Source organism: Geotrypetes seraphini, chromosome 2 (assembly GCF_902459505.1).
Source record: "Geotrypetes seraphini chromosome 2, aGeoSer1.1, whole genome shotgun sequence".
Lineage (NCBI taxonomy): Eukaryota > Metazoa > Chordata > Amphibia > Gymnophiona > Dermophiidae > Geotrypetes > Geotrypetes seraphini.
This window is the reverse complement of record NC_047085.1, coordinates 332,797,687-332,812,628: the sequence shown is the minus strand read 5'-3', so window position 1 is coordinate 332,812,628 and position 14,942 is coordinate 332,797,687. Positions and strand designations below refer to the sequence as shown.

General features: G+C 43.8%; 1 protein-coding gene across 6 annotated transcripts in view; it reads right to left on the bottom strand.

Moving 5' to 3' along the window:
* NME8 (NME/NM23 family member 8) overlaps positions 1-14,942 on the bottom strand; it is a 548,390-nt gene that overhangs the window by 173,030 nt on the left and 360,418 nt on the right. For all 6 annotated transcript variants that reach the window (XM_033930225.1, XM_033930226.1, XM_033930230.1 and 3 more), the window contains one exon: positions 3,235-3,413. In XM_033930225.1, coding sequence (XP_033786116.1) covers positions 3,235-3,413 — 179 coding nt within the window. The remainder of the gene's footprint in view (positions 1-3,234; positions 3,414-14,942) is intronic.

Below are 14,942 nucleotides of genomic sequence, written 5' to 3'. Positions count from 1 at the left end.
ATTTATATGTTCTATCATTTTGTTCTTTATAAAATAGTCTTTACCATTTTGCCTGGCACCAACATAAGACTCAGTCTATAATTTCCCAGATCACCTCTGAAACCCTTTTTAAAAAGCATTTGCATGTTGGGCACCCTCCAGTCTTCCAGTACTATGCTGAATTTTAAACTAAAATTACAGATTACTAACAATAGCTCTGCAAGTTCATATTTCAGTTCTATCAGCATTCTGGGTTGGATGCCATCTGGTCCAGGTGATTTGCTACTGTTCAATTTGTCAAATTGACCCATTACATCATCCAGTGTTAAAGAGATTTGTTTGAGTTTCTCTGATTCATCAGAATGGGCTATCATTTCTGGCACCAGTAGCTCCCCCACATCTTCCTTGGTGAAGATCAAGGCAAAGAATTCATTTAATCTCTCTGCTATGGCCTTATCTTCCCTGAGAGCCCCTTTTATCGCTTGGTTGTCTAGCAGTCCAACTGATTATCTACTTGGCTTCTCGCTTTTAATATACCTACTTCCACTTTCTGAAGTATTCTCTTTTAGTTCTAACAACTTTCTTCACTTCATTCATTAACCCCACTGGCTGCCCGTTTGGTCTTCCTACCTCTTTTTTTTTTTAAGAAAAGTGATTTTATTTTCAATTTAGTGATTTGAAATGTGTCAATTTTCAGAATTTGCATCTGTTGTCTATATTTTGCACTGTTCAGGAAGAAACATATTAATTTCATAAATAATGCACAGGTTGGCAACATTGGGGAGTGGACGAAGCAATTGCAGTAAACCTTGTTTCACTTTCACTTCAGTGCTTGAAGCAGCAAAACGTGTGCTTAGGAGCTCTGTAGTGTACATAGTATGGCTATGACAAGTGTGAGAAATGGAGGCTGCAGGTGTCTCGGGTACTGTGTTTGCTGACGATCAGAGGTTGTACATTAAGATTGAAACTCTACGTTGCAAAAACCCGACCAAAATCCACAGTGCATAATGTGAAGTTTGTGGTGAGTTAACAGTGGACTGTAATACAGTTTCTTGGTGGGCAACTCGTCTTCGGCATGGTAATGTGAGCATAGATGATGATGCGAGACCCTGAAGGCCAAAATCAACAACCAATGAATGATGTGTGAAACTCATGGCTGATGCTCTTGAACAAGATTGTCGTACGACATGTGAGGAACTTTCTGAAACCACAGGGATTTCACTGGCATCAGTATACCGAATTCTGACAAATGATTTAAAAAAGAGAAAAATTTCTGTGCGATGGGTCCCCCGCTTCTTGACTGCTGAACAGCAGCATAGACACCTGGACGATGCAACCATGCTGAAACAAAGATTCAGCGTTGAAGGTCAGGCATTCTTGAATCGCACTCTTGCTATTGATAAAACGTGGGTCAGAGACTTTGAGCCAGAGCTGATATCACAGTGCAATGAGTGGAGAGCACCATCTTCCCCACAACCCAAAAAATTTTGATGAGCTCAATCAAAAGTCAAACAAATGATGATTTTTGCTTATGATCATGAAGGCATCATCATCACAGACAAAGTTCCATGTGGAAGAAGTGTCACAGCAGTGTATTATTGTGATTTTTTGCAAAGAATGCACAGAAAAATGCACAAAACCCGACCTTAGTTGCTCTTGGCTGGGCCACTCATTCTTCACGACATCACTCATCCACACATAGAGAATGTCGTCACTGAAAAACTACGCAAATACATCTGGGAGGTGTTACCTCATGCTCCCTACAGTCCAGACATCAACCTTTTTCCAAGCTGAAACAACCTATGAGTGGACATCTTTTTGCATCTCTGGAAGAGCTTTCTTCTGCCATTACCCAAGCCATTCAGCAACTGAACAAAAGCGGTGTCTTAGATGGCATAATGAAGCTTCCCGGACATTGGGACTCAGTCATTGCAAAGCAGGGAGACTATATTGAAGGATTATAAAGAAATACTTGAAAAAATTAATAAACATAAATTTAAAATAGTGTGCATTATTTATGAAATGGCCCTTGTACATGGAATATATCTAGTCTGGGTATCCAGGATGGTATTTTTTAATAACATCAATGCCCGATGAATATTTTTGACCTTTGCAGCTGCACCTCTCTTTTTTACCAGTCTCCTCATGTTATCATAATCTCTTCTTTTAAAGTTAAGCGTAGATTTCCTGTGCAAACTTATTCCTGGGATTATATCAAATCTGATCATGTTATGATCACTGTTATCAAGCAGCCCCAGCATGTGAGGCCATAGGAACTGATGCCTTCAATGCCGACATTGCCAGTTTAAAAGACGGCACCCTGTGCGCACGGTCCAGCTCAAACTCCCTTGTAAACTAAATATTTAGGAGGTCCGGTATAAGCTTTTCCATAAATTTGACTTCAGCTCCCTCCCGACCCAGAGCTCGCCATCTGCAGTGTTGAGGTCTTATAAACATGCACTGGTAGAATTATTATTGTCTTTAAACAATAACCCGATGTTTTTATCAATTTTTGCCTTCAGTTACCAGAGCTCTACAATTAAGCTACCATCTCATATCGCGCCCTCTAGCACCCCTCAACATCAGCTGAGTATTTATATTTTATATTTACATTAGAGGCTCTGGTACACACCCATTTACAAAGTATGTATTCTTCCCAATTAATATTTCCAAATTAATAAAGTGTCTTTGCTTATTTGTAAATGGGTCTCTACCAGAGCCTTTAATTCAGTAGCATAATTAAATGAAATAACTATTTCTGAAGTTTATAGGGACGGGCGGGGACAGAGGGAATTCCTCGAGGGACAGGTGGGATTTCTGTCCCCATGCAACTCTCTAATTCAAATGATTTAATTGTGAAGAAACTTTAAAAGGAAAAATATTACTCTGACTGGAGCGCTCAGCCACAGAAAATAAAGGAAACTTAAATGTGCTGCAAAAATCTAAGTAACTAAAAGGAAAGGGGGACACTGGTTCCGTATAGCAAAGCCACAAATCACTAGGACGCAAGTTGTGAAAAAGTATGGAGAAAACTGATGAGCATCCTCACAGCTCCATGGAAAGAGCAAGACTGTCTGATCCCACATGGCATTGGTGGGAAGGAAGGCATGTGCGAGTGTGGTGAGGTTTCCAAAAGCTTCTATGAAAGAAGCTGCGGATTTTCCCATGCCAAGCATTATCAAAGATATCACCCATAGGTGTGAATATGTTGTCCTGCTTGTCCTCAGAGAATCTAATTTTTGCATACTCACTTACCTTTTCTCTCCTTCAAGAGAACAGGTCTAATTATAGCCAAGGTTCGTTCCACTTCTTTTATTTTGTCATACTTGTACAATCTGGGGAAAAAGGCAGCTCGTAGCCTATTGGCTTCCTCCTTATTATCTTCACTGTAGCAGATTTTTACCATTTCATCTGTAATTATATTATCCTGTAAGCTAAGAAAAGAAAAATAAGTCACAATGTGCAATTTTAAAATACCCATATACTGTAGATGAAATGCCTGGACTTTTAGAATGTCTACTGAGGACTGATTTGCATAGAGAAACATAGTTAGCTTCTCTATGAAAATGTGTATAAGTGCATACTCAGTCAGACCAAAGGTCCATCAAGCTCAGTATCAGAGGGAACAACTAATCGAATTAGCAGAAAAACTGGTAGCCCTGTTGTATAAATATCTCTACCAAATCTTAATAATGGAAGACTACTGTACAAGTATGGTAAAAGGAAAAAGTAGGATATATTCTGGCCGCTTGTCACCCAGGATAAAAAGGTGTCCACCTCTAGATTATGCACTAGGGCTAATGAGAGTCGTGACAATACTGCAAAACCTTCAGAAGAAAACATCCCTGATGCAGCCATAGGTCATGTTGAACCTGTTTGTGGATGCACTGCAGCAGAAGGATAAACCACAGAAACTTATGAAAAAGCTAAGAGAACTAAAAACTGTTAGGTAGATTCTTGAAGATAAAAAAGAGATCATGTACTGTTATCGTTATGCTATAAAGCACAGTTACTTACCGTAACAGGTGTTATCCAGGGACAGCAGGCAGATATTCTTAACTGATGGGTGACGGCACCGACGGAGCCCCGGTACGGTGATTGCACTCTAAGAACTTAGAAAGTTCCAGCAGGCCGCACCGCGCATGCGCGAGTGCCTTCTCGCCTGACGGAGGCGCGCGGTCCCCACTTAAGATAAGCCAGCTAAGAAGCCAACCCGGGGAGGTGGGTGGGACGTAAGAATATCTGCCTGCTGTCCCTGGATAACACCTGTTACGGTAAGTAACTGTGCTTTATCCCAGGACAAGCAGGCAGCATATTCTTAACTGATGGGTGACCTCCAAGCTAACAGAAAGAGGGATGGAGGGAAGGTTGGCCATTAGGAAAATAAATTTTGTAAAACAGATTGGCCGAATCGTCCATCCCGTCTGGAGAATGCATCCAGACAATAATGAGATGTGAAAGTATGAACTGAGGACCAAGTAGCAGCCTTGCAGATTTCCTCAATAGGCGTGGATCTGAGGAAAACCACAGACGCTGCCATAGCTCTAACCTTATGGGCCATGACAGAACCTTCCAGGGGCAGTCCGGTCTGAGAATAACAGAACGAGATGCAAGCAGCAAGCCAATTGGATATCGTACGTTTAGAAACAGGGTGACCCAACTTATTGGGATCAAAAGATAGAAAAAGTTGGGGAGATGATCTGTGAGGCTTAGTGCGGTCTAAATAGTAAGCCAAAGCACGCTTACAGTCCAAAGTATGCAAAGCCTGTTCTCCAGGGTGAGAATGAGGTTTCGGGAAGAATACAGGTAAGACAATGGACTGGTTGAGGTGAAAGTCAGATACAACCTTAGGGAGAAACTTTGGATGTGTACGTAGAACCACCTTGTCATGGTGAAAAACAGTGAAAGGTGGATCAGCCACTAGTGCATGTAACTCACTAACCCTCCTGGCAGAGGTGAGGGCAATAAGGAAGACCACTTTCCAAGTAAGAAATTTGAGATGAGCCGTGGCCAATGGTTCGAAAGGAGGCTTCATGAGAGAGGAGAGAACCACATTAAGATCCCAGGTAATAGAAGGGGGCTTAAAAGGTGGTTTCACATTGAAAAGGCCCCTCATGAACCTGGTAACCAGAGGATGAGCCGTGAGGGGTTTTCCTTGAACGGGCTCATGAAAAGCGGTAATGGCACTGAGGTGAATTCTGATTGACGTAGACTTGAGGCCGGAGTCTGATAAAAAGAGCAAGTAATCCAACAGTTGTTCTACAGGTAGTGAAGTGGGATTATGATGATGCAGGAGATACCAGGAAGAAAAGCGAGTCCACTTTTGTTGGTAACATTGAAGAGTGGACGGTTTCCTAGAGGCATCCAGAATGGAACGAACAGGCTGAGAGAGAGATGCAGGAGCAGTGGTTAGGCTGAGAGAAACCAAGCTGTCAGGTGGAGAGATGGCAGGTTGGGATGAAGCAGAGATTGCTGATGTTGAGTAAGTAGAGTAGGAAATACTGGCAGCAGTATGGGTTCCCTGGAACTGAGCTGAAGTAGAAGGGAGTACTAATGTTGCCGTGGTCACCGTGGGGCGATGAGAATCATGGTGGCCTTCTCCCTCTGAAGCTTGAACAATGTCCGCAACATGAGAGGAAGGGGAGGAAAGGCATAAAGGCATTGAGGAGAAAAGCATCTGGTGTCAGACGATGAGGGGAGTAGAGTCTGGAACAAAAGATGGGTAGTTGATGATTATGGGGAGCGGCAAAGAGGTTCACCTGAGGAGTGCCCCACTGAGCAAAGACGGACCGTAGAGTGACAGGGTCGAGGGTCCATTTGTGAGGTTGAAGAATCCTGCTGAGGTTGTCTGCTAAGGAATTCTGTTCGCCCTGAATGTACACCGCCTTCAGAAAGAGACTGCGAGATATAGCCCAGGACCAAATCCTTTGGGCCTACTGACATAATAGGCGAGAGCCCGTTCCACTTTGCTTGTTGATGTAGTACATGGCTACCTGATTGTCTGTGCACAGAAGAAGAACCTGGGGACAGAGAAGATGTTGAAACGCTTTGAGAGCATAAAACATTGCCCTGAGTTCCAGGAAATTGATGTGGACCTGGACCGTCCACAGACCTTGTGTGCGAAGATTTCAGCAATTTTAAAGCTTTCTCCCCCATGGATTGAGGTCTAACGATACAACCAGTAAAAATTTATTTTGTGTTTAATATTATGCCGTATGAGAAAAGGAAAAATTTTGCCTTGATTCCTTTATTTCAATTGTAAATGTTTATTATTACCTATTGTCTCATTTTAATCTTTGAATTGACTTGTATTATTTTTTTGTTTTGACTAATATTATGTCAATACTATAAAATGAAAATAAAGATTTAAAAAAAAAAAAAAAATCTAATCTAATCCTTAGGTTTGTATACCGCATCATCTCCACGTTCGTAGAGCTCGACGCAGTTTACAGTAGGAGAAATAGGAAGGAATTACAACAGAGGGTTAGAGGTAGAAGTGTGAAGAAAATTTAGAGGACTTGGGATGCCAAGATAAGAGTTTCCTTGATTCCTAAGTTGGAGGGAGACTTACATTTTTTGAGAAAAGCCAGGTTTTCAGATGTTTGCGGAAAACTTGGAGAGAGCTCAAGTTCCGAAGAGGGGAGGTAAGGTTGTTCCAGAGCTCAGTGATTTTGAAGTGGAGGGAGGTCCCTAGCTTTCCTGTGTGGGAAATGCCTTTTAGCGAGGGGAAGGATAGTTTTAATTTGTGGGAGGATCTGGTGGTATTAGGGTTTGAGGAATTCCAAGAAAGAGGGATAAAGGGAGGGAGGATACCATATAGGATTTTGAAAGTTAAACAGGCGCATTTATAGTGGACCCTGGCGATTATCGGAAGCCAGTGGAACTGCTATCGTGGTTTAGTAAAAAGGGAAGGGGTATATTTGTTTATTTTTGTATAGTTGTTACTAAGGTGACATTGCATAAAGTCATCTGCCTTGACCTCTTTGAAAAAAAACCTGGAATATAAATGATAATTAACATTTTCTCTGCATACAGTGTGCTTTGTGTTTTTTAAATTTTATTGTTGGTAGATCATTTTGACTTGGTCATTTTAAAAGTAGCTCGCAAGCCCAAAAAGTGTGGCCACCCCTGCTCTAGAGCATCAGATTTTCCAGCATGACTTTGATCAATTTGACATTTGGACATGGCATATAATCATCGAGATAAGTACAATCTTTAACATACTGTTTTCTGGAGTTTAACTGCTTTTTTAGCAACAGTACAGGGGAATTTGTTTCAGGGAGCTGAGCCTCTGGACTTGAACATTGAATTTTGGGCTGCAAATTTTGCAAAGTTATCGAGAGTGACTCTTTATAATTATATTATTTTTGGTTTTCACAATCACTTAGACCACTATGCACAGGTCTGGGGATGTTTCATGCTTGATTTACCCTGTTTGGGTTAAGACAGCACACAACTCTTTTACAGGCTTGTCCTGACTATAGAGAGTCGTGACAACTGAGGACCTACATATTATTTGCATTTATTGCTCAGTTGAATTTAACACTTATATAGAGTGGGTCCCCCCAATGTTTTGCAAAATTTTGTGAAGGGATTCTTTCAAGCAACATGGCTAGCCATGCAAAAAAATCCTCCAAGGGGTGGGGACTGCCAGCCTTGGAGGAAAGGCACAGTGAGAGACTCACTTGGAGTAGCCAGGAAGGCTCCAGGGAAAAAGAAATCTCTACAAGGAAACAAGCCATGTGTTCTGCCAACAGTCAGTACATTTAAGGAGTTTAAGGACCCAAAGTCAGAGTGCCAGGAGCTGAGAGCCCTCCTTGGGGAGCCCATCTGTATAGTGAAGACCTTAAGCAGGAATTAAGAGAGGCTCAGCACGAAAACCAAAAACTATAAAACAAGACGCCCTCCAAGAGAGCTTGGGAAAAAGGCAGAAACAAAGCCTCAGCCCATATATCCCGGCAAGAAGAGAAAACAAGGGTGTAAACACTGAACTCCAGAATACACATTGAGGTGGTGTACAGGCTGAATGCTGCTTTATTTGAGGACCAGAAGTTAGCAGCTGATTATGTGGCCTGCTTGAGAGACAAATTGAAAAACTGCTGTAGGCAGGACAATTTAGCCAGGAAGGTACAGGTCTTGCAGGCACAGCTAGAGCAGGGTTTTTCAACTTCTTCAAGCCAAAGTACCCCCTAAGCCTAACAAATACCAACCGAGTACCCCACCCAAGCTCCGCCCCTGACTCCACCCCCATAATAATACTACTACTTGTAATGCTATTTCTTCCATCCATTTTTCATATACACACAATATAATCTTATTAATACATAATGGCAACCACAACATTTTTTTAAAAAACCCATAAAGCACACTGTACACAGAGAAAATGTTAATTATCATTTATATTCAGGGTTTGTTTGTTTTTTTAGAGGTCAAGACAGATGACTTTAAAGTATGCAATCAGTAACAACTATAGAAAAATAGACAAATATGGAGCAAAATATATATATATAAATTCACAAAACTGACACATTTTGATCACTAAATTAAAAATAAAATTATTTTTCCTACCTTTGTTGTCTGGTGATTTCATGAGTCTCTGGTTACATTTCCTTCCGACTGTGCATCCAATATTTCTTTCTTTCTGCCTCCTGCACGCTTCCTCTCCTCTGGACCCCATTCCCTTCCCCAATCAACATCTCTTTCTCTCTCTTTCATGAGTCCAATTTTTCTTCCTCTCTCCTCCACCCCTATTGACAATATGTTTCCCTTTCTCTCTCTCACTGTAAATCTGTCTTGAGAAATCCAGGCATCTCCCCACCCCCTCTACTCCACATCAAATATTTCTCCCTCTCTCATCCCCAGGATCATAGAAACATAGAAATAGATGGCAGATAAGGGCCAAGGCCCATCTAGTCTGCCCACCTTAATATCCCTCCCCTACCTTCGCCCTATGAATAGATCCCTCCCCTACCTTCACCCTGTGAATAGATCCCATGTGACGATCCCATTTGGCCTTAAAATCAGGCACGCTGCTGGCCTTGATCACATGCATTGGAAGACTATTCCAGCGATCAACCACCCTTTCTGTGAAAAATAATTTCCTGGTGTCAGCTCGTAGTTTCCCTCCCCTAATTTTCCACAGATGCCCTCTTGTTGTCGTGGGACCCTTGAAAAGGAAGATATTTTCCTCCGTCTCTATGCGGCCCGAGAGATACTTGAACGTCTCGATCATGTCCCCCCTCTCTCTGCGCTCCTCGAGTGAGTATAGCTGCAATTTGTTTAGCCGTTCCTCATATGGGAGATCCTTGAGTCCCGAGACCATCCGGGTGGCCATTCTCTGAACCGACTCCAGTCTCAGCACATCCTTGCGATAATGCGGCCTCCAGAATTGCACACAGTATTCCAGATGGAGCCTCACCATGGATCTATACAGCGGCATAATGACTTCCGGCTTACGAAACCCCTGCGTATGCAACCTATGACTTGTCTTGCTTTGGATGAAGCTTGCTCCACTTGATTGGCAGCCTTCATGTCCTCACTGACAATCACCCCTAGATCACGTTCTGCTTCAGTTCTTGTTAGGATCTCTCCATTTAGGGTGTAAGTCTTGCATGGATTTTGGTTGCCCAGGTGCATAACTTTGCATTTTTTGGCATTGAAGTTGAGTTGCCAGGACCTAGACCAGCACTCCAGTAGGAGTAGGTCGTGCATCATGTTGTCGGGCATTGAAACATCATCTATTGTGCATTTGCCCACTACATTACTTAGTTTGGCGTCATCGGCGAATAATGTTATTTTACCCCGAAGCCCTTCTGCCAAGTCCCTTATAAAGATGTTGAATAGGATTGGGCCCAAGACCGAGCCCTGTGGCACTCCACTTATCACCTCCGTCATTTCAGAGGGTGTGCCGTTCACCACCACCCTTTGAAGCCTACCTCCAAGCCAGTTCCCAACCCATTTCGTCAATGTGTCACCTAATCCTATAGAACTCATCTTGCTCAGCAACCTGCGGTGTGGTACGCTATCGAATGCTTTGCTAAAGTCCAGGTACACGATGTCCAGGGACTCCCCAATATCTAGCTTCCCCGTCACCCAGTCAAAGAAGCTGATCAGGTTGGATTGGCACGATCTCCCTTTTGTAAATCCATGTTGACGGGGATCCCATAGATTCTCCTCATCCAGGATCTTATCCAATTGGTGTTTTATTAGAGTTTCCATTAGTTTGCTCACTATCGATGTTAGACTCACTGGTCTTGTGGAGTGGAATGACGTTAGCCGTCCTCCAGTCCGACGGGACGCTGCCTTTCCTAAGGGAGAGGTTGAAGAGCTTGGACAGTGGCTCCGCCAGGACATCACACAGCTCCCTTAGCACCCTGGGGTGTAGGTTGTCAGGCCCCATTGCCTTGTTAACCTTGAGCCTTGATAGCTCACTGTAGACACTGCTGGGCGTAAACTCAAAGTTACTAAACGGGTCAACTGAGTCAACTCTTGTCTGTAGCTGAGGGCCAAGTCCCGGCGCTTCTCGGGTGAAGACTGAGCTGAAGTATTCATTTAATAGTTGGGCTTTTTCCAAATCCTTTTCCACATAGTCTCCATCTGGTTTCCTAAGACGTACAATCCCGCCTGAGTTTTTACTTCTGTCACTGATATACCTAAAGAAGGATTTATCTCCCTTCTTGATGTTTTTTGCCAGAGACTCCTCCATGTGAAACTTCGCCTCCCTGACTGCCGTTTTGACGGCTTTTGATTTGGTCAAGTAGTCTGCTCTAGAGACCTGTTTCCCTGATTGTTTGTAAGAGATGAATGCTTTTTTCTTCTCCTTGATAAGGGCTGAGATCTCCGCAGTGAACCACTTCGGCTTATTGTTCCTTCGCCGTTTACTTACTAATTTAACATAGCGGTTTGTCGCTTCCTGTATGGTGGTTTTCAAAGTCGACCACATTTCTTCCACACTATCGGTTTCTGCTTGTCCTTGTAGCGCCTGGTGAACGAAGTCTCCCATTTCTTTGAAGTTTGTATCCTTGAATTGGAGGACCTTGGTCAGTGTGGTAGATTTAGTGAAACCTTTCCTAAGATTGAACCATACCATGTTGTGGTCACTGGAGGCCAATGTGTCGCCCACCGAGACCTCTGTGACACTTTCTCCATTGGTAAGTAGTAGGTCCAGTATTGCCTGATCCCTTGTTGGGTCCAACACCAGTTGCTTGAGACCAGCTCCTTTCATAGAGTTTAATAGCCTCCTGCTGCTGCCGGAAGAAGAGGTAAGTGTATCCCAATCCACATCAAGCATGTTGAAGTCACCTAACACTACTGTGTCCCCACGCAAGGTGATATTTTCTATATCACTAATTATTTCCATATCCAGGTCATCATGTTGTCTTGGGGGTCTGTAAATTACGCCAAGATACAAGCATTTGTCCTTCCCTCTGGCCAAATTAACCCAAAGGGATTCCCCAGTGTACTGGACATCTGAGATTCTTGTGACCATAATGTCATCTTTAGTATATAATGCTACACCTCCCCCTATTCTGCCCTCCCTGTCCCGGCGAAGCAAGTTGTAACCCGGTAAGACCATGTCCCACCTGTGGGAGTCTGTGAGCCAGGTCTCAGATATTGCCACCACATCCAGGTCGGCATTCCTTATTTCCGTTTCTAATTCCAGGATCTTGTTTCCCAAACTGTGTGCGTTGACGTACATAGCCCTCCATGTTGTATTTTTGTTACGTCTCAGTGGGGATGTTCCTGCTTGAGCTACTTGAACATCTTTAGCATTGTTTGTATTCTCCCTAGACTCATAACTACAATGTGTACTTGTATTCTCCCTAGACTCATAACTACAATGTGTACTCGCCTTGGACCCAGAATTACAATGTGTGCTCCCTCTAGACTCAAAATTACAATGTGACCCATAATTGTCATATGAACATACCCCGATTCGAAAGTTTTCGTACTCGCCCCTGACCCAGAATTACGGTGACTACTTTCCTCAGCCCCAAAAAAGTATTGGCAGTTTAGTTCGCCAGGTATGTTGTATGTGCCTGTACCCTCCCCCGACTTACCTAGTTTAAAGCCCTGTGAAGAAGGCGGGCTAGACGGTGTCCAAGGACATTCTTTCCTCTTCTGGTCAGGTGTAGCCCGTCGTGTCCCTGTAGTCTTTGCAAAGCTTCTCCATGGTGCAGGAACCCGAAGTTCATCTCCTTGCACCATCCTCGCAGCCAGTCGTTCGCCTTCTCTATTCGATCCTCTCTGGCTCTGCCCTTGCCCCTCACTGGGAGAATCGAGGAGAAGACCACCTGCGCATCCATCCTCCTCAGCTTCTCCCCCAGGGCTTTGAAGTCTTCAGATATGCTGTCCGGGATGCTCCTGGCGGTGTCGTTGGTCCCAACGTGGATTAGAATCATGGGGAAGTGGTCTCGGGGCTTGATGAGTCTGTCAAGGCAAGTGGTTACATCCCGGATCCTGGCCCCTGGCAAACAGCAGACCTCTCTTGATTGTAGGTCTGATCTGCAAATTGGTCCCTCGGTGCCCCTCAGCAGCGAATCTCCGATGATCCACTACTCTGCGCTTTCACCACTGCCCACCAGCCCCATGCCCATTCCTATCATCCCTCTCCAACACTATGTCACATCTCTCCCTCCATCACTATATCCAATATTCCCCCACCTTGCGTCCCCTTCAATCTGTCCCTCTGTTCTCCCTCCTCCACCATATAGCACAGTTATTCTCACATATGGGTGCCGTCACCAATGGAGCACGGACCACTTCAAAAGTGCATCGCCACTTTAAGTCTTTAGAAAGTTCGCGATAGCCCGCACTGCACATGCGCAAATGCTTTCCCGCCCGACATAGGCACATAGTGGAGGCCAACCCAGGGAGGTGGGTGGGTTGTGATAATATCTGCCTGCTGTCCCTGGATAACATCTGTTATGGTAAGTAACTGTGCTTTATCCCAGGACAAGCAGGCAGCACTTTCTCAAACATTGGTGACCTCCAAGCTAACCAGAAAGGGATGGTGGGAGTGTTGGTCTTTAGGAAAATAAATTTGTAATACAGACTGGCCAAAGTGCCCATCCCATCTGGAGAAAGACTCCAGAGAATGCGAGGTGAATGTATGAACTGAGGACCAAGTGGCAGCTTTAAAGATTTCCTCAATAGGAGTAGATCTAAGGAAAGCTACAGAAGCTGCCAAAGCCCAGATTTTGTGAGCTGTGACACAATTCTCCAGGTGCAGTCCAATCTGAGCATAGCAGAACGATATACAGGCAGCTACCCAGTTAGAAATCATTCTCTTGGAAACAGGATGCCCCAACTTGTTAGGATCAAATGAGATGAAGAGTTAAGGAGATGTTCGGTGTGGCTTTGTTCTGTCGATGTAATAGGCCTAAGCATGCTAACAGTCCAGAGTGTGAAGAGCCAATTCTCCTGCATGAGGATGAGGCTTAGGGAAAAAAACGGAGAACAATCAACTGATTGAGATGAAACTCCATCACAACTTTCAAAAGAAACTTTGGATGGGTGCGCAGAACCACTTTATCATGGTGAAAAACTGTGAAGGGTGGGTCTGCCATCAACGCTTGTAATTCACTGATTCTTTTGGCAGAAGTGAGTGAAATAAGAAAGAAAACTTTCCAGGTGAGAAGCTTGAGATCAGCCTTGGCCATTGGTTCAAATGGAGGCTTCATTAATCTGGAAAGAACCACATTAAGGTCCCAAACAACTGGAGGAGGTTTGAGAGGTGGTTTCACATTGAAAAGTCCTTTCATGAACCTGGAGACCAAAGGATAAGTAGTAAGAGGTTTTCCCTCAACTGACATGTGAAAAGCGGTAATAGCACAGAGATGGACTCTAATGTAGATTTGAGTCCAGATTCAGTCAGATGAAGAAGGTAATCCAACAACAGATCTACTGACAAGGAAGTTGGATTATAATGATGAAGGAGACACCAGGAAGAAAACCTAGTCCACTTTTGTTGATAACATTGTAGAGTGGCTGGTTTCCTCGATGCATTAATAATATTATGGACCGGCTGAGAGAGATGTAGTTCAGTTGGATTCACCCGAGAGAAAATCAAGCTGTCAGATGTAGCGATTGGAAGTTAGGATGCAGAAGAGATCCTTGATGCTGAGTAAACAGAGTAGGAAAAATTTTCAGAGGTATTGACTCCCTGGAGAACCAATGCTGCCTAGGCCACCAAGGAACTATGAGAATCATGGTGGCTGACTCTTGTTTGAGTTTGAATAGAGTCTTTAATATGAGAGGAGTAGGCGGAAATGCATAAAGAAATATGTTCATCCAAAACAGAAGAAAGGCATCTGCTTCCAGACGGTTAGGAGAGTATAGTTTGGAGCAAAACTGGGGCATCTTGTGATTGTGGGGAGCTGCAAATATGTACACTTGTGGAGTGCCCCACTGAGCAAATATGGGATGAAGAGCTACTGAGCTGAGATGAAGAATTCTGCTGAGGTTGGCTGCTAGGGAATTCTTCTCCCCTTGAATATAGACAGCCTTTAAGAAAAGGTTGTGAGCAGTCGCCCATAGCCATATTTTCTGGGCTTCCTGACACAAGAGAGACCCCTTGCCTCCTTGCTTGTTTATGTAATACATTGCTACTTGATTGTCTGTGCAAATTAGAAGGACTTGATGGCTCAAAAGATGCTGGAAAATCTTGAGGGCATAATACATCACTCTGAGCTCTAGCAAATTGATGTGAAATTTCCGTTCCCTGGTGGACCAATGATCTTGGGTTTGAAGACCGTCCATATGTGCACCCCATACATAAGGAGATGCATCCATCGTAATCACCTTTTGATGCGGAGGCAAGTGGAATAGGAGACCTCAGGATAGATTGGAGGAGATCATCTACCATTGAAGTGACTGAAGTGATGATGTTACAGAGATATGCTGTGAGAGACGATCCGTCACTTGAGACCACTGAGATGCAAGGATCCACTGAGGAGTGCGAA